Here is a 24,973-nt window from a genome sequence, read left to right as displayed (position 1 = left end):
TTTTTCTTTTCATTATTAAAGGAAAATTAATTCACCTTTTCAGGGGTTAAATTTATACAAACAAATTTAATCCACAGCACTGACCATTGCTCATGCTTTCTGATATCTTGCAAGTATCCAGAATGTTACATCTTATTTCCATTCATAAATCCACAAAAATTTGCTTCTCCACAGCAAATATTGAATTATTTTCCATGTAATTACTTCATTGTTTTTAAAAATAAAAAATAGGGCCAGTCCAGTGCTGTAGTGGTTAAGTTCTCGTACTCTGCTTCGGCGACCCGTGGTTCATGGGTTCGGATCCCGGGTGCGGACCTACACACAGCTCATTAAGCCATGCTGTGGTGGCCTCCCATATACAAAATAGAGAAAGATTGACACAGATGTTAGTTCAGGGCCAATCTTCCTCAAGCAGAAAGAGGAAGACTGGCAACAGATGTCAGCTTAGGGTGAATCTTCCTCACCAAAAACAAAAATAAATTTTAAAAAATAATAATAAAAAATATATATATATTTAAAAATATATGTAAAATAATTTTAAGATAATATATATTTTTAGTGACCAGGGTTTCATATACCCAATTGGTGAATTTACCAAACCTATGAATGAAGAAATGTTTTTCTTCAAAAATGTTTTTAGTGACTTTAATTTCTACGAGTGATATCACCTATACATAATCTCAATATATATAGCAAATAAAATATTATATAATCAAGACCTTTGAAATAAACTGTTCTATTACCTACCTGTAAATCCATTCACAATACTTTACTAAATGTCAGCTATAAAACTATATTAAAAATACAGATAAACAATATTGCAAGTTTCATTTAACTTACCCAAATTCTCATAGTCAGGTATTTTGCTCTCTGGTACAAAACTGCATTTTTCCTAAGCAATCAAAAGCAGGCTGGAAGATATTTGTTCATCAGTTGCAAATAATATACCAAATGTAATATAAGTAAAAGAATGTTGAAACGGGACATATGTATTTTTAATATGATTATTACTTTACAACCATAAAACTTTATTTTAGCAAAAATAAAGTAATCCTTATTAACTTTAACTGGGATTGGGCAATACATCATGACGATGACCTGGTGGCAATCAGCATACATTTATTAAACGACGGTTTGAACTTAAATCTCATTTTTATTTTATTTTATTTTATTTACTTATTTTTTCTCTGAGGAAGATCGGCCCTGAGCTAACATCTGCCAATCCTCCTCTTTCTGCTGAGGAAGACTGGCCCTGGGCTAACATCCATGTCCATCTTCCTCTACTTTATATGGGACGCCGCCACAGCATGGCTTGACAAACGGTGCATCGGTGCACGCCCGGGATCCGAACCTGCGAACCCCGGGCCACCGCAGTGGAGCCCGTGCACTTAACCACTTGCACCACCAGGCTGGCCCCTAAATCTCATTTTTAATTCATCGGTCTCACGTGGTTTCATGTGGTTATCTGGAATAACTTCCCATAAGATTCTACAGTCTCACAATGGAAACTTGCTTAAAGATAACATTCCATTATCAATTTATCACAAATCAATAAACATTTATTGAGTGTGTATTATGTGCCAGGCACTATGCTGAGTGCTGCAGATATAAAATGACTAACACACGAGTACTAGATGAGACAGGACAATGCCCTTGACAGGCTGTGTCATGGAAGAGACAATAAGCGTACAAACCACATAGAAGATTGTTAAGGAATAGGGTTTTAAAAGGTGCTGTGAACACAGAAGAGAAACACATAATCCTAACTAGGGGAAGGGAGGATGGTTATCGAGACTTCTTGGAGGAGGTGTTGATTAATAAGCTCCCAACTTGCTTGCAGTGTGGCCTAGTGATTAAGAGCACAGGTTCCAATACCCGCACCACCTGGTACCAACCGTACGAGATCGGGCAAGTTACTTTATCATTCGAAGCTTATTTCCTTGTTTATAAAATGGATATAATAGTATTTACCTCATGGGGCTGTTAAGAGGACCAAATAACGTAACGAGTAAAAAGCACAGTGGCTGCCGCAAAATATGCTAGTATTCCAGTTGTTATAACGATGATCTCTTGCTCACACACACACACCCTACTCAGCGCACAACCCGGGGGTTTTGGGACTTCTTGGCCAGTGTATGCATGTCCTATACACCTATAAGAGAAAAATACTGCTTCATCCCACCAGTGCTGCCCACCCCCCCCCCCACCCCCCATCTTCTGTTATCAGCCAGGCTTCCCAACCCAGAGGGATTGACTTCCTGCCGTTACCAGACATGCCTGCGCCACGTCCACTCTCTGCATGTGAGCCTGACCGCTGAGGCATCTCTGAACTATCTGTCCACCACAACTCTCCTTTCATCCTCCTCTGTCCTCACATCCACCAGGGGACAGATCTCTTGCCCTTCACTCTCACACCACTCTCTGATGGGTCTCTCTTACCTAGGTTTCAGTGATTTTTATGCAGTTCACCTACCCAGCTTTGTCCTCCAACTACTGGCCACAACTGCCTCCGAGCCAGTGGCCAATATTTCATTTCATTTGGCATGAACATCACTGCAGAGACAGACAGAAAAAAACAATGTGATTAGAACACAAAATCATTGAGGTTTGCGAAGATCAGAAAGGCTAGTGCTAGGAACAGCATAACAGTCTAGCCTTTTGTTCCTGCCCACATTATCCTCTTTAGGATCACGACTCGATTTTACAATCAGTCTTTCCGCCGCCACAATCTCTCACTGGCCACTTGTCTATCAAGTGACTCTTTCTGAAAGGTTCTTTCCTCTTTCCTCTTCATTCGCAGAAAGATCTAAGGGAGAGGGCAGGGCTGAAGCTCAGTTTCTCCCCATACATTCACTTTTCTCAGGGCTTCTACCAGGTTTCACCAAAACAGATCCAAATAAGAGCAAATAATAATAACAATAAACGAAAAACTAAAGTTAAAAGACTTCGCCCTATTCAAGTGGCCCACTGGTAGAAACAAACTGTTTCTTATTTCTAAGAGTGTACAAGATATAATTTAGACATTAGAACTGTTAGGTAAAATGGTGTCTACTCTAGATTCCAAAATTTATTTTTAACCCATATCTTACAAAATTATTTTGGCTTTACCAAAGTACCACTCCCACTTTCTAAAGACCAAGACAGACTATATTATTTTAATTTGTAAATTATTCATGATCTAATTCTGTTCCTCACTTTGGATACCTCACTTTGTGTATCTTTCCAACAGCACGTATATCTTCATGCCCATAAAACCCTTCATATATGTTTCCAAGTCCAAAATATTAAAGCATTAAATTTCTATCTGATTTTCTGCAGCAAAACAATTTGACATTCATATACGACTACAGAAACGTTACATCAGTGTGGGGTAGAAAATTTCAGTTGCCTCATGTTTCCACTTAAATGTATCGATTAAGTAGTTTATACAGGAACTAAAAAGACTTGTATGTTACAAAAACAACAACTATAAAACAAATTGCTGATGATCCACATGTGAATTTACTAGGCCATAGACAAGATGTGTGATTTTACGGTTTGGGATCACCTAACGTGTTTCCTGACCCTGAAAAGAAAGGTCATTTGAAACACTTAGAATTCTGGAGGCAGTGAGTCCTCAGCAAACTTTTAAGCTTAAATTGCCCCTGCTCCTCACAGCTGTTCCCTGACAAATACTTCCTTCATCGTAGCTACTTCTTCAACGCGGTAGCAAGTAAAATGCCCCAACGGCAGGAAAGATACTAGCTGATTACAGCTGGGGGAGAAGCAATAATTCTCTCCTATAATTTTTAAGTTATGATAACATAAGGATAATAATTAACAACAGTAAATAAAACTAACCTTAGGTGGCAGACCCTTGAAAAATGCTTCCATTAAACAGTATTGAGAAGGTAGTGGCAGTAAATAACAAGTTTTGGGTTTTTTAAATCATTCATAATAATCATCTTCATCAAGAGAGAAAATGTAGATGACTGGAAGAGCAACATTCTCCAAGTAAGATATCAAATACGAAATTCCAGTTAGCCACACATGAATTTGATGTAAAAAACTGAGAACTGGTTCCTTTCTATTACACTTTGCCACTAAAACTCAACATCCATCAAAAAATATTAGGTATTATAATTAAATTTTTTTTTACCCTCATCACATAAAGTTATGTCTGGTCAAAAGTCATAAAATAGTTCAGAAAAGAAATTTAGCATTTCTGATCCTTCTTGTAGGCCGGATGCCACTTGAGCGTGGATGAATAAACTTTACCAACTCATCTAACTTAGCAGGCCCTCAGTGTTACAAATTCATTCAAGAGATTATCCCTTGGAGCCACTAACCAAATCTGTTGTTCCAAAAATTCTACTTGATAAGAAGCACTGTCATAGCTTAACTGGCAATGCTTTTCTTTCTTAGTTGTACATCTAGATGGAAATTTACCAAAATGTTAACAGTAGTCTCTCTGGGTGGAGAGTAGAATTATAGACGATTTTATTTTAAATCAAGAAATCAAAAATAAAAGATTAAATGGTGTTCACATAACACATATCACACTATTTCCTTTTTTTTTTTTTTTTTGTGAGGAAGATCAGCCCTGAGCTAACATCCATGCTAATCCTCCTCTTTTTGCTAAGGAAGATCGGCTCTGAGCTAACATCCATTGCCAATCCTCCTCCTCCTCCCCCCCCCCCCCGCCCAAAGCCCCAGTAGATAGTTGTATGTCATAGCTGCACATCCTTCTAGTTGCTGTATGTGGGATGCAGCCTCAGCATGGCCGGAGAAGCAGTGCGTCAGTGCGCGCCCGGGATCAGAATCCGGGCCGCCAGTAGCGGAGCAAGTGCACTTAACCACTAAGCCATGGGGCCGGCCCTATCACACTATTTCTTAATGAGGGAGACAGAAACCAAATTTGATACTGAATTTTATCATGAAATCCACAACACATTTAAATGTCTATTAAATATGAAGAATGTAATAAACATACCATATAATTAACTATCAAATAAAAAAATCTCATTCATTTTGCTAATATTATAGCAAATCTTACCTCCAATCTCCACACCAATGTCAAATTTGTTGCATTCTGAAGATATTAAAGAGTTAAGTCAGAGTTACAAAATCTTGAAATACAAAATTAAGACAAAAAACAAACACACAGGAGCCAGGCCCATGGCATAGCGGTTAAGCGCACACGCTCCGCTGCTGGCAGCCCAGGCTTGGATCCCCGGGCGCGCACCAATGCACTGCTTGTCAGGCCATGCTGTGGCGGCGTCCCATATAAAGTGGAGGAAGATGGGCAGAGATGTTAGCCCAGGGCCAGTCTTCCTCAGCAAAAAAGAGGAGGATTGCCATGGATATTAGCTCAGGGCTGATCTTCCTCACCAAAAGAAACACAAACAAAACCTCCCTTAGTTCTACAGCACTGAAGCCTGTCAGGTGTTAGTTAAAAGAAGAATTAAGCAAGGATTTCATATTTTTCTTTAAGAAACAGATTCTGACTGCTGGTATGGTTTGTCTTACAACCACACACCAAAACTTGCAGTTGAGATGGCTTGCTCTGTTTTATAACAATATTGAGCATTTCGATATGAGGAAAAACTCCAGACTTGGCAGGAATGTTGTTGTTTGTTTTTGTGTGTGTGTGTGTGTGAGGAAGGTCAGCCCTGAGCTAATATTCACGCCAATCCTCCTCTTTTTTTGCTGAGAAAGACAGGCCCTGGGCTAACATCTGTGCCCACCTTCCTCCACTTTACATGGGACGCCGCCACAGCATGGCGGGAGAAGCGGTGCATAGGTGCACTCCCAGGATCCGGACCCGGGCCGCCAGCAGCGGAGCCCGTGCACTTAACCGCTACGCCGCGGGGCCAGGCCCCAGAAATTTTGACATATCACCTCAATATTAAATATCTTGATAGCGATTATCATTTTTCAGTTTTTGACAGAGTTCTTGAGATTGAGTTTAAACCTTTATACAGCAAGCTGGAACAGCCATTGAATTTAAAATCCAAGAAACAAATACCATAAAAAGAGATTCCTATTAAAGCCTTGAAGAAGATATAAAAAGGGGGAGGGGAAGCTGGTTACTCTGTCTAGTTGGAATTTTATTCAGTTGCGCCCACTAAATCCAGTGGAGGGCTTAGAAGAAGGGAGAGGAGATAACAGCAGTGGGATGATGTTCTGGGCACAGAAAGCAGCATGTAACTGCACATTGGCAACAGTGAGACAAGCTAACAAAGGGGACAGAAGATGTACTTGACAGGAGCATAGAGAGTTAGCAGACGAGGAGGAGGAGACGGCATACGAAATGTAGGCTGGGGTGCAGGAGGAGAGAGCATTGCTGCTAAAGATGAATATTTAAATTTAATGCAAAACACAATAAGGGCCAGTGAAGCAAGTCCGGAAGCCCTGGATAACAGCTACCCTACGGCGTTTCAAGCTGTCTCAAGGGTGTATTTAGACAGGGAGTCTTGAAAAGGGGAGGTTATAAAAGTTGAGAGAAAACATTCAAAATTTAGTCGAAAGGTTTTTTTTTTCTTTTAGAAATAAAAACATAAACGTGGCTTTAGAGCCGCCAGTTTTTTGCTTGTTGTTTGTTTCTGGTGTTTTCATAGTTGGAATAAATAGGAGGAGGAAAACAAAATGAAGCAAGTAAACTCAAGTTTAGACTATTTAGAAATAGTCATGTGACCACAGCCAGAGAGAAGAAATGTGATAATTAGGGTGAGTAGGATCTTAAGCAAAAATGATAGGGATAAGAATTTCTTGGCAACTTGTCAGTTACTGAAGTGTTTAGGAAGACACAGTAAAAGGACAATAAAGAGAAACAGCAAAATAAATAATACAGACAATCATTTATAATATCCTAAAAACTTCAAACAGAAGGAATAATGTAATATAGTGACAGGAATTAAGCATTTCATGTGCTACAACAGTTTTCTAAACCACAAGTAAATATGTTAGGGTTCTTTTTGGTTAAATGCAATTCTAGTTTATTTAAATAACTGATTCTTATTTTTTCAGAAATAAGTTATATTCCAACTGGAGAAATTTTACAAACATTCTAAAGAATTAAGCCATTGTTCACCAGCCTTTAATAATTTAAAACAAATTTAGTAATGAAGGCCTCACTGGGCACTGCACTTTTAAATCTATTCCTTACCCAATGTTATTTCAATGCTTAATAAATATCATTCCACCTTAACGCTGAGAAGCTGACATTTTAGCAAATTCACCACTTCTACCACTAGGTGGCGAAAAAACCCAAGTAGTATCTGTGATCAAAGCTAGTACAAGATCCCAAGTACTTGAATAACTAGAATTTCCACCAGGTGTCAACCAAGAGGGGAAAAAAAAAAAGACTATTTTTTCCCACTCAAATACACAATTCATAGTTTCAAGCATAACCATCTAAACTCTGAGTTAAATGGCCTGCCCATTAACTGTACAAATAGTTTGCACACTTATACTCCATATGTTACGCTGTTGAGTCCAAGATACTGTCTTGTCAACTAAAAGCCAACTAAATAAAATTTAGTTTCTTCCCCGGCCCCCAAAAAACAGCAAGACCAATGAGTTCAGTTTATTGTGAATCATAGGTTCAACCTATCCAAATATACTGCACAAAAGAAACCAAAATGTGTTAGACATGGACAGCCAAAAATCTTCCAAAGTGTATTTGGTTATGTTTATATAGTTCCAGATGCATATTTTTTTGTTTCTATATTTCTCTCTTATAAGCAGCTTTGTTGATCGCAAAAAATCTAGGTAAATTTATGCTACTAGGCCTTGAATCCCAGTCTGATATTTTCTGAAAGCATTGCCATTTGTTACCAAAACGGTCACAATAGAGACAAATGTACCTGTCTTTAAGATTATGAGAATTACTACGTGGAACAGCCCAAGGCTGAAAATTAAAATTAAAGTTTTATAGAATTAAGCCCTATTTATATATCAAAGCATGCTTTTTAAAAACTATCTTATGCGCTTCACTAATGTCTAACAAAGATTTTTCGATCTTCTTGTAAACATTATGTCAGCTAAAGCACTACGTCACGCTGCCTTTTATAAGGTGGGACTTTTTTAGGGCAAAGTCTATTCTTAATCCTCTGGACACAGGAGTTGTAATCATGTCATACCCTGCAAATGGAGCTGTAGGTGGTGTCTTAAAAACAGGCTTTTTCTTCCTTCGAGGAAGTGGTCAAGCCTTTTTTCCCCCCTGGTGTCATCATGCAAACAACTTGGGTTATTTTTCGCTGCTATCTAAGAGATGGAAGAGAAAACAAAACCTACTGATTAAATTATACTTGCTTCTCTTCCTTGCTCCGTACAGTATTCTCTTGAAAGTTCCTTTGCCGTAGACTGAGTTCATTTCCACCCTGCCTACAAAATACTAGTTTAAAAAAAAAAAAAAAGAACCAAGCCAAGAATGCTCTTGTCTCGGAACATCATTTCTTGTCTGCTTTTTATTATCTTCTTGGGAAATTCGTTAGATTATGCTGAGCAACCGGCCGCTTGCCCAACCGGTTTCTCCCCTACCCCCATCTCTCTTCACACATCACTTTTTCTTCCTCCCATCCAGGCAGTGGGCAAAACCCTGCAGTGCCGGTAACGCACGCTTCGGGCCGCTCACCCCGCAGTGCATCCCGACTTGGCTTTGCGAACAGCTCCCCACTCAGCCCTTCTCCCCCAGGGCCCCCTCTGCCATCATCTTTCCACACGAGTGTGCTCGGTAAGGGGCTCCAGGTAAGCACGTCGAGGGTTTACGGTAGCCTGCCTACCAATAGGAGCCCACAATGCAGAGAAGTCAGGTTCAGCCTCCCGGCAGCCCCAGAGCCGTCTTCCCCTAGCTGCACACCTACTGTACCCGCGAGCGAGCGAGCGAGGGAGCGAGCCCGGCGCGGGAGGGGGCGCGCAGGGAGGGCGGGCAGCAGCCGCGGCGCGTGCGCATGCGCACTGCGGTTGTTTTTCACAAAGCTGCTCTTAAAGTGAGCTGGCAGCCTCCAACCGCCCGTCTTTGTAAGGAGACCACTGAGACTAGCGGCAGCGCGGAGCAGCAGCCTCTCTGCTCCCCTGACTTTTTAAGAAATCTCAATGAACTATTTGTAAAGAATCACTGATCCTGCCTGCAAGCTTTTTGCACGGCAAAGACATCGATCAGTGTTAAGTGAAGATCACATTTTATATGTGATCTTGACTTTTTTTGTCTTACATTATATTTTTATAGATTTTGTTATAAACATGGTGCTGGGAAAGGTGAAGAGTTTGACAATAAGCTTTGACTGTCTCAATGACAGCAATGTCCCTGTGTATTCTAGTGGGGATACAGTCTCAGGAAGGGTGAATTTAGAAGTTACTGGGGAAATCAGAGTAAAATCGCTTAAAATTCATGCAAGAGGACATGCGAAAGTACGCTGGACCGAATCTCGAAACGCCGGCTCCAATACTGCCTATACACAGAATTACACTGAAGAAGTAGAATATTTCAACCATAAAGACATCTTAATTGGACACGAAAGAGGTAAGTTTTTATATTATTCAGAAATCATTAGACCTGTTTTCCTTGAGAGAGTGCCTTTTCAGTTTTTCTAAATTAATGTAATTCTACTTCCAGCATAACACAATTCTACTTCCAGCATAACACATAGATAGCAGTTTGATAAAGATTAGCAAAGTTGGAAGATTTGGATTCTCCTTGACATTCATCGTGTGTTAAGCTGTAATGCATGCAGGCATCTGCAAAGTGACTGCAAACTGCACTTAATTCAACTACCTCTATAGCCGGCTTGGTCTGTGCCATACGCACTTGCAATCCATTTGCACCTTACTTATGAATTCTGCTTAAATCCGATTCAGTAGTTTTACTAATATGGTTTCAAGTGAATTGCTAAAAGCTGTAGTCCAATATTAGATTTTTTCCTTATACTCTGCAACCTTAGATGTTAAAAACTAAGCTTCAGTGAAGAAATGGGATGACGTTAAGTGGGTTAATAGGTGTATTTCATTTTTAATATTGACACGCAAAAGTCTTTAAAGAATTGATCATTGTTCTTTGATATGAAGGGTTTCTGTGGCTTATTTTGACATATGGTATCAACACCCCACGTGTTTTTTCCCTATTCTTTCCAGTTTCTTTAGAAATTTACATCAAGCAGTCTCTATTTTAAAAGACAGTATCTATCATTAGGATATGTTTCAAATCAGTTTTAGAAGCCATTTAGGGTCAGTGATGTTCTTTTCCGAGCATCATGTCTAACTTTGGAACGTGCATTCAATGAAACCCTTGCCAGTCAAATGGAACTGAAAAAGTATTCGGCACCTTGGATTTGATTTTTTGCTTAAAAAAAGGAGATAAAGGGTTGTCAAAGGGAGAAGGGGTCCTGAGATTTTCAATCTATTGTTTAAATGGTTACATTGTGGAAATATAGAAGACTCTAAGCTTGTTTTTCTAAGTTTCCACCCTTTGTTAGAAGCGGTTCAATCCTGTTTCGGACCAGTTCTGGGGGGTGGTGAGGAGGGGCGCTTGTTCTGCTCTCAGCAGATTGGTTACACGCGTCAGGTGGTGGCGATGACTTAATTCCTAACCCAAGAAGAATATAATGTTAAAACTGGTTATGTAATTTTGTGCTTCTCCTTTTTAATGCAGTATTCAGTTTAAATGTTGACGATTTTTCAGAGTAGAGCACATTTTACCTTATTTTTTATATTAAAAAATAGACCTCCATGAGGAAGTGCTAATTGAACTAAGGCAAGTGTAGAAAATGAAGGATGCTTTGAGTTACAGCATCAATGCGTTACTTTTTAAAATATTTAGATGAAATCAATTCTTTAGTTTGGTTTTCAGTTACATATAGGTAATTTGCATCCTGAAAATAATTTCTGGTTAATCTCACCAAGCGGTAACACCGATAAGAACTGTAAATGCCCAATGACAGTCCTGGTGTTTGTTGAAAAGCAGACACATGAGTTTGTGTTTGACCATTTCTGGACATTGCAGCTTTTGATAAAATGGTTGAGGAGAAACAAAGGTTTCTAAGGAGTTGAGGCTTGCAGTGGGGTAAAAGTAGAATAACGACTAATAGGCACAAACACAATTTCATTAGTTTCTCCGTGATTTCATGGTAAAGAAAACTCCGTGCCCCACACCCTACGAGGTGCCCCGCAACCCCTGCAAAGCGTGGACGAGCTCTTAGACTGGAATAGTTTCAATGACTTAAAACTGGGACCTCTCAAACTAGCCTGGTTCCCGAGACCCCGCCCCGGGCACGGCGATAGGCGGAGCCGGGTTTGTTAGCCTGTTGCTAAGGCGATGCCAGGCTCTGATTGGATTGGGCGCGGGCGGGTGGGGAGAGTGGGCTTGCGCCGGCTGGGGCGAGGCTTGGAACCGGCGTGCGCCGGTAAAGGTCCCTCCAGAGCTGCCTCCGCCGCCCGACTCGCGTCACTCCCCGGGCTTCGGGATGCGCCGGGGGCTCATGTCACAGAACGTTCTGTCGCCCCTCTTGGGGCCCCCGAAAGAAACAAGTTCAGGTTCCAACAGCATAGAGGGCAGAAGCTCCAGCAGGCCTTACAGGTGCCCAATGGCCCTGGTTGCAACTTGAGCTTGCAGTCCTATTCAGAGGGAACTTGGGTGGGCAGGGTTAGCAGGACCCCGTTCCTGTTCGGGTGGAAGGCGTCAGGTAGCTTCTGTGAACGCTTGTTTTCCTCTTAGCTGAAACAAAGCGTGTTTGCCGACCTATGTAGTCACCAGACGGGCTACCTTGATTTGACCTGCGGGGGGAGAGTGCAAAGGCTGCCACGAGGGGAAGGAAAAGTGGTATTAACACGGAGAGCAGGGTGGGGGCCTCTGCGAGTATCCCCTGCCCCCTCCCCATTGTTTCCTGGGGCTCTGCCCTCCCCCCTCACCGCCCCAGTTTCCCTCGCCGCAACTGGAAAGGTGTCAGGGTGGCCCGAGCCAGATAGAACCGGTCACCGGCTGGGGCGTGTAAAGCGGAAGCGCTGCGCCGCGGCGGCCCCGCCCCCAGTGCAGCAGGCTAGGCTGCGCGGGCGCGAGCGCGAGCGCCGCGCGACGTATGCCGTATGTATAGCGGGGCGCGCGGCGGCGGCGGCGCGCGGGCGGGCCGGCTGGGATCTGCTCGCGCCGGTTTAGGCCGGTCCTCTCCTGCTCCGGTCTAGTTCTTGATTGACAGCCCAGCACTTGTTTACCACGGCGGGGCCGCCGCCGCTCGCTTCAATGAGACTGCTGAGCTGGCACAAAAACGGAGCGAGGAGCAAAGAAAGGGAAAGGGAGGCAAAGTTTGTTTGGGCGCCTTCGAGGGGAGAGGATTTAAATGGCCCCCAACTCACCAGCCGGCTTTTGGTGCTGAAATCCATTCGGAGGATCTGCACAGGGGACGAGGAAAACAGGACTGAGATAAAAGTCAATCACCATGGTTTTTGAATAAAAGTATCCCATAGAGGCGCTTTTTTTTTTCCTTTTCTCCTTTGATTTAAGAGAAACATCACGTTTTTGTGTCTGTTCACTTTTTTGGTGAGGGCAAAGTTAAATGGTAATGTCAGTTACTCGTCCTCTCATGGTTGATGATAAAGGTTTCTACACCGAGAAAACTACATAAATAAGACATTTGTGTAGTTATATTATCTAGTCAGAACGCTAAAAAGAAAAAAAAAATTTTAAGAATCCAGAATCCTCTCCCACATTTTCGTTAATATGTTTATTTTGGAGACACTAAGAAAGTAACCAGTGACCAAAAGAAATTGATACAAAATGAAAGGTCCTCCCCTTTTTTCTAGCAATTGGAAACAACCTAATTAGACTTTTTATTTTTCAAGGATGTGGCACAGTGTTTCCCGGTAAGCAGCCACCTTTTAAATCTAAGATAGATTTTTTTATATAAGCAAATTTTTAGCTGTTGCTAGGACAGGCTGGGTGTTGTCATTTTAGGTTCAAGAGAGAATTTTTATTTTTAGCTATGAAACTGACATTAAAATCACTGTTCCTTTTTTTTAACTCCAACATCTATTTGACAAAGTTTTCTAATGGTTTTAGAATTGTAACATTCACATTTCTATCAAAACTGACATTAATGTCAGTTTAAAAAACCTAAAAAAAACCTTTTAGGTTTACATGAAAAGTTTTCATTATGGATATAGTCTTAATATGGTAAATTTAAGTAAACCGTTTGAGACAAAGGTAACATCTTCATATGAGATTTGAGATCTGAATCTTTTGTTGAGCATATACTGTATTAGATACAGGTGGTTTACAGTTTGGGTCATTTTCCATTAAAAAATCGTCCATGGGGTGTAAGTATTAATTATCCCCATTTTACAGAGGCGGCAACTGAAGACTATTTTACCTGGAGGAAGTGATGAAGTTGGAATTAGAACTCAGATCTCTCAGGCTCCAAAGCTGTGGCCTTAATTATTATACGAGTAGCTTTAAAGGTATGCCACTCAGGGGAGGGTGTCAAGTTTTAATAAGTTTTTTGTTTTCTCTTTTCGTTTGTTTTAGATGATGATAATTCGGAAGAAGGCTTCAACACTATTCATTCAGGAAGGCATGAGTATGCATTCAGCTTCGAGCTTCCACAGACGTAAGTATTATAAGTAATAGGCACTTTTCATAAACATCCATTCTTTTAAAATTAAGGATTCTAAATTTAAATATTTTTAGTTTTAAAAAAAACCCTTTTCATTACTGAAACTTGCTAGAGGAAAACAATATACTAAAAGAGAAGCTATTTTTTAATCTGTTGTGGCAAAATTACGGAAAGCAAAGCTCAATTCTTAGTACTCAAGATTGATGGAGTTTTTTTAACTTGAGTAGTTTCATTTAAAATGAGTGAATTGGAAGGTGCTAGTCAAATAGTAAGCATTTAATAAATGCTTAGTTTATCATCAGTTAGCATTAGCTAAGAAGGTAAAAATAATTAGGAATATTCTAAAAAATAATTAGGAATATTCTAACTTTAGACGTGATGTTCTTTTGGTGTGAATTCAGTAACTTCTGTGCAAAGAACTGTTGAGATGGGCACACGAGATATTATGACCTGGACTTGAGAGAGAACATCCATCAGAGAAACTTTAACAGAAGGCTTGAAATCGAGAATGAAGGGAAGAAGGAAAGTGATACATTTTTAATGTGGTAACAGATTGTTAAGAGAGTATACAAAAATTTTTTTAAATAATGCCTTTAGCAGATACTAAAACATGCAAAGCAGCGCTTGTGCCCACTGTTCTGGAAGATAAACTTACAAAAGAATTTATCAAGTGCCAATTGTACATTATACTGTATTTTTGTTAATTCTATTACTTGAGTTGTTATATGTGAATAGAGTTCATAAATGGTATTTTTCAGAGTATTTCATTTACCATTTTATTTGAACATGATTTTGAATATAATGCCCTAATCTAATCTACTTTCTGAGCGAAATATTTTAAGTCTGTGAATACAATAAGGCTAATACTGGGCCTGAGTATTTTCGAAGGATGGAGGTAATTTAATATGTTTTTTAAAAATTCTGTCTATAAACCAGAGTCATTTAAAATAAATTGTAGAAGGCTAACATAAATACTGCATTTTATTTCTCTGTGCTATACAAGTTAATGCAGGAGTCTAAAATGCAAAAAAAAATTGTAAAAACATACTACTCATGAATCTAAGGTAGCAGTCTACCTTGGAAATAACTGAACATTGGACATTTTTATAATGAAATTATGAAAAAAAGTCTAAATTCACTAAAATAAAACCTTCCAAAAGTAATAAAATCTGGGAGATTTTAATAAAAACAGTTCTGATTCTCTTCCTACAAGTCAATAGAAATGGTTTTTTTTTTTTCTTTTTAAGCTATAAAGTTAGAAAACATGGCCAAAAAAAGTTAGAATGTGAATAAACTGGGAAATGTAAAAGCAGTATTTTAGAGTTTCAGTGGACTTTATGAAATGTGAAAATTTTGAAACTATATTCTAGGCCTTTTCTAGACCTTCTTAATTAGTTGCTATAAAAAGAGATAATAATTCCTAGCTAATGACAAGTGGGACACTGTAGGGAATTTGGTCTGAATGTTTAACCAGTGTCTAGAATTTCTCAATAGACATAGTTAAACCATTCTTAACTTTATCTTTAAATTAAATTCTTGACTTGCCCAATTCTAAACTTTCATAATTTTGCCACCAGCATTAAAAGTAGCCTCTTCTTAGTTTAAAGAGATTGTATTCTTCTGGCTTTTTTTAAGAAAAATTTCTATAATATTTAACTATTATCTATTGTTATTGGAAACAGAAGGTTTCTTCCCCAATGACGTATCCCTTTGGAAATTTAAAAAATTATATGTTTGATACCTCATTGATATATAAACAGTACAATATAGTAACACTTTTATAATGACCTACTGTATAATTATTAGAAAGAGGTATACGATTAATATATTGACCTTTATATTCTGCACAGACCACTTGCTACCTCATTCGAAGGCCGACATGGCAGTGTGCGCTATTGGGTGAAAGCCGAATTGCACAGGCCTTGGCTTCTACCAGTAAAATTAAAGAAGGAATTTACAGTCTTTGAGCATATAGATATCAACACTCCTTCATTACTGGTAAGAATTGACTGAGTTCTTCATTCTTTGTTTTGGGCATATAAATACTAAAGAACAATCGCCTAAACTATGCAATCTTCATAATTTTAAAATAGTTTTATTTTTAAATTCCATAAATACTAATTAAAAAAAAACAGTCAAAAGCATGCAAATTATTGAAGAATATGCTCATATTTTCTGATACTATAATAACTTGAAGTAAATTCTAAAAGAAAGACCATTATATGGTATGAAATATCTCTTACTCAGAAGATAACAGCAGTAACAAAAAATAGATCTGTTCCCCGGATAATTTTAGTGTAAGAGGAACAGCAGTATCAATTATTATAAGACATTATCACTTAACTTGAAAATATCATAATCTAAAATTTGTACTGCATTGCATTATTCCAATATAGGGATAGTTGTCAAATGATGGGAAGATTTCACTTTCATGAAAAAACTTAATTCTGTTTTAAAAGACATCTTTCTTAATTGCATTTTTTCACAAGATTCAAATTTGGCTTCAAAAATATTATTTGGTTTAAACAAATGATAACATCTTTAAGGAAATAAGAATGAATCTTAAAAATGAGCAGTTTTCTCTTTTTTGCATATTGATTTTTACATTCTCAAAAAAAGATGTTAACATTTGTGATTATAACCAAATTATTTTCCAAGCTGCCTTTTTTTTTAAGGCAGTTTAAATGGAATGTGGAAAGGGTTTTTTTTTTTTGTTTGGTTAATTTTTAATTATTGTATATGTAAATAGTGTGGGCTAAAACTGTTGTGGAATATGGTGTTAAGCCCTGTACCCTTTTTTCTTTAATGAATGGAAACTTATATAGAGACAGAAATAATAGTATAATTCAGAAGCCGTTGGTTAGTTTAAGAAAACAACAAAAAAAGGATATTTGGATACAGAAAAATGCAACACTGCTTTTAATTTTAAATTCTCCAAGAATTTAGGATTGTATTTTTAAAACATCCTATTAGCGTCCCAACTCGTGCATTGATCTTTTTTCTCTAATTTTATTTCTTACAGTCACCCCAAGCAGGCACAAAAGAAAAGACTCTCTGTTGCTGGTTCTGTACCTCAGGCCCAATATCCTTAAGTGCCAAAATTGAAAGGAAGGGCTATACCCCAGGTATGTATGAGGTGGATTCCCACAAAAAATTCTCTCTTTTCACTTAGCTTTTGTGTGTACATTTACAATATTTCTGCTAAATGCAAACACAATACAGTGTTCTTTGGTAAAATAACATAAACCGTGCTTACACAGTCTCCTTTCGTAAATTGGAATGTAGTCTCCTTTTTTAGGTAGGTACTGTAGATGAGTAGTTCTTTTTTATCACTTGAAGTTACTTGCCATTCTTAGGACAGCTTTTCATCCATGTAGTCCATTGAACTTTCAAACTTGAGCCTAAGAGTCTACATTTGTTTTGGGGGTTTTTGTTTGTTTGTTTAACAGTAGATACCTTTTTTTCCCTCCAGGTGAATCAATTCAGATATTTGCTGAGATTGAGAACTGCTCTTCCCGAATGGTGGTGCCAAAGGCAGCCATTTACCAAACACAGGCCTTCTATGCCAAAGGGAAAATGAAGGAGGTAAAACAGCTTGTGGCTAACTTGCGTGGGGAGTCATTATCGTCTGGAAAGACAGAGACGTGGAATGGCAAGTTGCTGAAAATTCCACCAGTTTCTCCCTCCATCCTCGACTGTAGTATAATCCGTGTGGAATATTCACTAATGGTATGTATAGATTTAAGGGTTTTTGGTTGTTTTGTTTAAGTCATAAAGTCATGAGGATATCATTTTATCCTACATTGAAGGTTTGAATTTTATATTCCATGTTTGATATATATAAATCTTTATATAGTTTGAATTATAATTACTAATTTTACCTTACATGTAAATGTGTACTGTATAGTATTGTACATAATGGGGAAACTTTTCTTATATCATCTGTATATAAGTGAAAAGTGAAGTAAATGAGGGCCTCAAATAACATTAAAATTGGGTTATTAGTTTTAAAAAAGAAACTAGTACTTAGCATCCTAAACTTAATGTCTCCTTTCAATATTTAGGTATATGTGGATATTCCTGGAGCTATGGATTTATTTCTTAATTTGCCACTTGTCATCGGTACCATTCCTCTACATCCATTTGGTAGCAGAACCTCAAGTGTAAGCAGTCAGTGCAGCATGAATATGAACTGGCTTGGTTTATCCCTGCCTGAAAGACCTGAAGGTAATTTGCTAATACTTATCTAAGCTTAATCTCTTATTATTTTCAAGAACATAATTTTGCTTCTTATATTTTATGATTAGATAAACTTTTGTCTGTACCGGAAGAGAGTAGATGTGCCCCTAATGTTGTATTTAAAACATACATCCCCCTAGTTTTGATCGCGAAACAAATAATTATTATTTTACCTTGACATTCCTTTTTAATACCTACTATTCTGTGTATTTTGACATGCATAAGAACATGCTGTTCGAATTGCGTGTATCTTTTTCCTTCAGCACCACCCAGCTATGCAGAAGTGGTAACAGAGGAACAAAGGCGGAACAATCTTGCACCGGTGAGTGCTTGTGATGACTTTGAGAGAGCGCTTCAAGGACCACTGTTGGCATATATCCAGGAGTTTCGGTTTTTGCCTCCACCTCTTTATTCAGAGGTAAGTGTCAACTCCTCAAGTATGAAATGAGCTGTCTTTCTTGGGAAATAGCATTGCAGACTTTTTAAGTTTTGATAAGTGTGATAAAAATAGAAAAATAATGTAGAACGACAGATTAAAAGTTAGATTAGGGTTGTCAATATTTACTCACTTTAACCCAGAAATAGGACTGTTCACTTACGTTATTGGGGAAATAAAGGTGATGATCTAACTTTATGCTTGCAAAATGCTAGTTAAAGGAATAATTCATATTTTATTTATTTATTTATTTATTGAAGGAAGATCGGCTCTGAGCTAACATCTGCCAATCCTCTTTTTGATGAGGAAGACTGGCCCTGGGCTAACATCCATGCCCATCTTCCTCCACTTTATATGGGACACCGCCACAGCATGGCTTGACAAGCAGTGCGTGGTGCGTGCCCGGGATCCGAACCAGGGAACCCCGGGCCACCGCAGCAGAGTGCTCGCCCTTAACTGCTTGCACCACCGGGCCAGCCCTGAATAATTCATATTTTAATGTATTCAGTAGAACTGGCATTTTGCAAGCATTGATGAAATAGATAGAATTTATCTTATTCATCATCCTTTTCCAATTTAATTCTTGCATATTTTAACATTCTCAGCCATAGGGGAAAATAACATATTTGCAATAACATCTTAAACAACATGCCTACACTGTTAGATTATTTTTGTTCATCTCACATTGATGACGGCTAAGCACTTATGTGAATAAAACATGACCCTTACTTGAGAGAAGCTCACAGACTGGTGAGAAAAACAAACTTTAGAAGCAAAATATTACATAACAGTGTGATAAGAATGTGCAGTTCATTTGAGGAGCAGCTTATTGGGCCTTGGGAATCAGGAGAGGCATCCCTGAGAAAGGTGATTGTTAAGCTGAATCTTGAAGAACAAGTAGTCCTCAAAAGGCAGGATAGTCCAGGCAGGAGGAACAGCAGATACAAAGGCAAGGAGCTGGGGGGACATCCAGGAATTTCAGAATATGTACATATATATATAGCTTTTTCCTTTTGGTTAGTATAGTTGAGGCAGCTATTTTATAATGAAATATTACTCCCAAATAAGACATAAAAGGGATTGTTTTCACTCTTCAACAAATTGCTTTTCCCCTGCACCCAATACTGTGACTGGAAGAGTCAGTTTTCCTTTGAATGTGGTTAATATGAGATCCACTTTATTCATTGATTATAGGATGTTCAGAATCTATTCTGCAAATTCTTTTTTTTTTTTTTGGTGAGGAACATCAGCCCTGAGCTAACATCCATGCTAATCTTCCTCTTTTTGCTGAGGAAGACTGGCTCTAAGCTAACATCTATTGCCAATCCTCCTCCTTTTATTGTTTCCCCAAAGCCCCAGTAGATAGTTGTATGTCATAGTTACACATCCTTCTAGTTGCTGTATGTGGGACGCCACCTCAGCATGGCCAGAGAAGCGGTGCGTCGGTGCACGCCCAGGATCTGAACCTGGGCCACCAGTAGCGGAGCGCGCGCACTTAACCGCTAAGCCACGGGGCCAGCCCTATTCGGCAAATTCTTGATGAGATGTGATTTTTCTACCCCACAATCCCAATTGATACAATTGTCCATTAGATGCTAAAAATGTTTTCCTACATGTTACAGATTTTGTTACTGCATTTTTATTCTGTCTTGCTTATTAAGTCACTCATTTCTGGACGCTTCCTGGCTGTCCAACGTGCGTTTTAAAAGAATGGCAAATGAAGTATCCACTTTTAAGCAATTTCTCGTAAAATTCTACCTCCTTTTAAATGAACTAAAGATAATTAAGAGAATTAAAAACTTTTAAAACCCTAAATTGGTTCAGGGTCTGATTTAATTAACATCTAGCCCCATAGAGGAGAAAAAGTTCTAGGTTATATTAAAGCTATCTTAAATTCTTTTTTTTCTTTAAAGGATAGTCATTAAAAGAAAGAAAAGTTATTTGGCTTTTTTTCCTTCAAAAATGTGTTTACTTAAAGTTTCTGAGGTACTTTGGATTGTCCCCATTTAAATTCAAGTAAATGGGTCTTGTCCGAAAGATCTTTCAGCAAAAGAAATTCATTAAACCCAACAGTTTGCCTTCCTGTGCCCATTCTCTTTGTACCTGAGAAGCAACTGAAATGTATTTACTTTTGTTAAGTGTATGTGCAAATGAAAGTGACTTCAGAGTGAGAGAAGGTGGGAAGCCTGTAGAGTCAGCATGGCTATTTCTTGATACACACTATTACTAGGCTGTCTCTGGGGTTTTACATCCATGAGTTATTACCTCACATAAGCAACAAGAACATTGTTTACACAACTGCGTTCTTCGCAAAGCCCAGAGAAGAGCTGAGTTGACTTCTCTGTGAAAGGATGAAAGGGATACTTTACAAAAGGAGACCATTGCGGGCCGGCCCGGTGGCGCAAGCGGTTAAGTGCGCGCGCTCCGCTGCGGCGGCCCGGGGTTCGCTGGTTCGGATCCCGGGCGCACACCGACGCACTGCTTGGTAAGCCACGCTGTGGCGGCGTCCCATATAAAGTGGAGGAAGATGGGCACCGATGTTGGCCCGGGGCCGTCTTCCTCAGCAAAAAAAGGGGGAGGATTAGCGGATGTTAGCTCAGGGCTGATCTCCTCACAAAAAAAAAAAAAAAAAAGGAGACCATTGCTATGAAAATGTTCTCCATCATGTATTTGAGTCTTAAGTACTGCTAAGTGCTGAGTAAAACTTCATTCTCTGATAAAATTTTACCATTAGCTTTTGTGAAAAAGAACTATTCAGGCATACCTTTATAAATTTTATTGTTAATCTAGTAATTGAAAGTCAGGCACCTTATAGATAATAGTAGTAGCATTCCACCCCATGGAAGCTGTGTATGTTCTTTCTGATTACATTTCTCAACTAGTACTCAAAATCTTAGTCATTTGCTGCATTCTTGCTAGACTTTATCAAATAAAATTTTTTTTCTCTTGTCTTTGTAGATTGATCCAAATCCTGATCAGTCAACAGATGATAGACCATCCTGCCCCTCTCGTTGAAGGAACACTTGGTTAAATCAAGTCGATGTGGGTTCCGAACTGTATCTCTTCCTGGCTGAGGACAGAGAAGTATCTTGGAGACACGTTTTCAGAGGAAGTGGAATTGCTTTTGCCCAGAAAAATGGCAGATACACGAAACAACCAGTGATCATGCTTTAGAAGCCTACAGCAACATTTCTGGGACTGCTCCAACATGCTTGAAGATCTAAGCTTTTGTCCTTTAAAACTGGCACATACTAAGAGCAGTCGTCTTAGCCTATGGTCATACGTGTCAAGACATCACGTTGTAAAGAGGGATGATTTCCTTCTGATTTGAAAATTTGCACATGCTCAATGCTTACATTGTGCAGTTCAATGTCACTACAGCTTTTTTTTTTTTCCATTTATGCCAGACTCTTGATACTCTTCTAAAACTTGTTTGTGGTCAGCACAACAAGGAACAAAAGAAAGCTTTGAAAAAACTTTAACATGAAAAAAACGCACTGACATTTTTTTTTTATTTAATATAGCCTGGACTTGACCTGCGTCTGCACATGCTCAGAATTGTCCTTCTAGGCTGACCATGTATCACCTCTTCCGCTTGGATCCTATTGTGGATTTCTTTACAAACATCAAATGCCTTCAAGCCAATCCTTCTTGCTGTATGTTTTGCAGCCTACTGTAGTAGATACGCAACAGATACATGGGAAAAGAGATAAGAGGAGGAAGCTAATAAGAGACTTTGTCAAGATTGTACACCTTCTTCGTTTCTTTTAAGAATTTGTTGCCTTTCTACTATTAGAGCAAAGCAGCAATTTGTTACTGACTGCCTAAAATCACTTAATCTCAGGTGAACGCATCACTTGCCAAACTGTTGGAATGCTATTTGTGTTTTGTTGCACTGTTGAGTTATTTTTTTGTTTGTTTGTTTGGTTGGCTTTTTGGAGAGGGAAATTTGGAAAAGGGACATACACAAAAGTGATAACCCACCCGCATTCCCTTTTTATCATTACATATAAGAAGAAACTAGCAGAGCTAAGAATGGAGTAAAGAAGGGCAGTATGGCAGGCACCAGCAAAGAGTTAAGGGCTGTTGCTCTTAAAAATTACTGTTATTTTTATTATTTTAAAGGTATGGAAATTTTCCAGTCACTGGAGAGGAGGAGAAAGTGCATTTATTTTTATACAGAGTTACTTAATTACCTCCAAAACACATATGTTGGAAATCATTTTTGCTGTTGTGTGGAGTGTTTTAATGAGCAGGAATATATATATGTTCAGGTTATGGTTAGAGAACTCAATTTGTATATTTCCTGTCTTGCTCAAGCTTGATAGAGCTTGAAAATCCAAGTTTATTCTAAAAGTGTGTAACTTCAAAATTACAAATACTAGAATGTGTGCTGGAGTAATAACTTTTATATTTTTGTGATTTTTTTTTTTAAATGAAAGTATTTTTTTTCCGTTACCTAAAGAACATTTTGCTAAACATGAGAAATCACTCACTTTAAGTATGTATAGATAAGATAGAAAGAATGATCACATCAGTACATTATATTTTATATTAAAAGATAAATTACAGTTGGCTCATACAAATATAACAAATATACCAGCATTCATGATGACACTTACATACAACTGCGTTTTCCAAAGTACCAAGTGTACTGATTGTCTTCTTTAAAAGGAATTCAGCTTTGATGTTTTTAACGAAAATCAGCATCTCTGATGTTGCAACATATGTGTGAAATGGGTGTTAACATCTGTCTTGCCATTTAACCCCACAGTTAATGAAGTGGCTGAAAGTAATAGTAACTCTGGCTTGGTGCTTGGCCTGGTTAAATACTGTCTTAAAGCTTCATACAAAACAAATAGGCTTTTCCATAAGTGGCCTTTAAGAAAACATGGAAGACAATTCATGTTTGTAAAATGCTGACAGGGTGAAGAAAGCCCAGTGTAAAAATGAATCGCGTTTTAAGTGATTCGGATAAAGGGTTTGGGCTCCCGTAGCAAACTAATACTAGATAATAAGGAAATGGGGGTGAAATATTTTTTTATTGTTGTTAAATCATTTTGTGAATGTCTCCCTCAAAAGAAGCTAATGGAATATTTGGCATAAAGGGCATTTGGTGGTTTTGTTTTTGTTTGGGGGGGGCGGGATTGTCAGAAAATCCCTTTTCTTTTCTCTCTTCTTATGTCTAACTGACTAGGGAACAATTGTTGATATGCATAGCATTGGAATACTTATCACCATATACTCTTATAAATAACACATGAAGCAAGAATGACCAATATTCTGATAATTGGCACTGGGTCACAAAATAAAATGTGATAAAATTTTAAATATATAAAACTTTATCAAATAAAGTTTTATTTTTCCTATTAAAGTATTTCGTTACTTTCTTATTTAGAGGCATTACTTTACACTTTTCTAAATATTGGTCAATTTCTGACATAAGATGTGAGGTTCACAGTTGTATTCCAGTATTCAAGATAGATTCCTGATTTTTCAATTAGGGAAAGGAAAATCCAAAATGTTAGCAAAACAAAGTGCAATATTAAATGTTTGCTTTATAGATTATATTCTATGGCTGTTTGTAATTTCTCTCTTTTTTTCCTTTATTTGGTGCTGAATATGTCCTTGTAGGCTCTGTTTTAAGAAAACAATATGTGGGAAATGATTTAATTTTTCCTATTGCTCCTCCTTGTGGAAAATAAAGTGTTTTGTTTTTTTTCTTTTTTGTAAAATTGTTTGGAGATTTATTTGAATCTTGATCATATTAGTAACTCATACATGCAAACACTATTAAGACTACAGTTAAACTCTATTTTAAGCCATTCTGGATAAGAATTCTTTCTAGAACTCGACTATAGTAAACAAAATTACTCAAGGCTTAAAGGGATTTTTAATACTAATTGTTTTAATAATTAAGTTATGGATGCTTTTTTATAAAACTTACACGTTAGATATATAAATTTCAGTCTTACATATGAATCAAGCTTAACCAAGTAAAGTAGTTTTATTTTCAGGTACCAGTTCCCTCTCACTGTGATGTGTCCAAGTTTCTAGTATTTCAAGGACACATAAATTTAAAACTTACCTCATGTTAATTATTCTAATCTTACAAAAACACAAAATTGAGGAAATACTCTTTCTCAAAGAATGCCTGAGTTTTATTGTGATTTGTAACAAGTACTTTTGAAATCACATTTAGAACTTACCTTTCAGTGTTTATACGTTCATGGATGAGCTGTCAAGTTGTGTACCTATGATTCTCCCATATTCTCAAATGTTCATACACGTATAAAAAGTCTCACAAAGAGACATTTACACAAATACATTTATAATCAATTTTACAGAAGTACACTGTCATCCTTGTTAACTAAGAGCCAGCAATCCACACAACATCTTAATACAGTAAGAAATAAAAATGACTAGAGGAAGAATTAGCATGAGAAGGGGAGACCGAGGTTCTGGGTTCTGTGACTATAGATGTAGCTTTGAACAAGATGGATAAATTTTGATTTCTTCATCTACAAAGTAGAAAAGTAGCTATCCAAAGTCCTTTTCATCACTAAAGGCATGAGGTGATGATACACCTTTAGGTACAGAAACAATGCTCCAAGTCAATTATTAGAACATTGAAAATTAACCACATTGCTTCTAAATTTGCATTAGAATCCTTTTAGACTGAGTTCAGTACATGTCTCAGGTCACACAAGTGACA

The 24,973-nt window shown here is 38.0% G+C and overlaps 1 protein-coding gene across 3 annotated transcripts; it reads left to right on the top strand.

Annotated features, from left to right (window-relative positions):
- Positions 1-8,992: 8,992 nt before the first annotated feature.
- Positions 8,993-23,993, top strand: ARRDC3 (arrestin domain containing 3). 3 transcript variants are annotated; one of them, XM_058529158.1, is made up of 8 exons: positions 8,995-9,505; positions 13,496-13,577; positions 15,434-15,581; positions 16,606-16,708; positions 17,056-17,312; positions 17,648-17,810; positions 18,086-18,240; positions 21,217-23,993. In XM_058529158.1, the coding sequence occupies exons 1-8, from the start codon at positions 9,226-9,228 to the stop codon at positions 21,271-21,273; spliced, it is 1,245 nt and encodes a 414-aa protein (XP_058385141.1). In that variant the 5' UTR covers positions 8,995-9,225; the 3' UTR covers positions 21,274-23,993. The 3 variants fall into 3 exon arrangements, with proteins under 3 accessions (XP_058385229.1, XP_058385141.1, XP_058385314.1); XM_058529246.1 differs by lacking the exon at positions 21,217-23,993 and having other exon boundaries at positions 8,993-9,505; positions 18,048-18,200; XM_058529331.1 differs by lacking the exons at positions 8,995-9,505; positions 15,434-15,581 and having other exon boundaries at positions 13,494-13,577.
- The last annotated feature ends 980 nt before the right edge of the window (positions 23,994-24,973 follow it).

The sequence above is a fragment of the Diceros bicornis genome, chromosome 1, assembly GCF_020826845.1.
Source record: "Diceros bicornis minor isolate mBicDic1 chromosome 1, mDicBic1.mat.cur, whole genome shotgun sequence".
Taxonomy (NCBI): Eukaryota; Metazoa; Chordata; class Mammalia; order Perissodactyla; family Rhinocerotidae; genus Diceros; species Diceros bicornis.
This window is presented reverse-complemented; position numbering and strand designations above follow the sequence as displayed.

Excerpts from the sequence above, each read along its gene's own strand:
- ARRDC3 (XM_058529158.1), top strand. The coding sequence starts at position 9,226 with ATGGTGCTGGGAAAGGTGAAGAGTTTGACAATAAGCTTTGACTGTCTC. Across the intron at positions 9,506-13,495 it reads CTTAATTGGACACGAAAGAG|ATGATGATAATTCGGAAGAA; the intron begins GTAAGTTTTTAT and ends CGTTTGTTTTAG. Across the intron at positions 15,582-16,605 it reads TCAACACTCCTTCATTACTG|TCACCCCAAGCAGGCACAAA; the intron begins GTAAGAATTGAC and ends TATTTCTTACAG.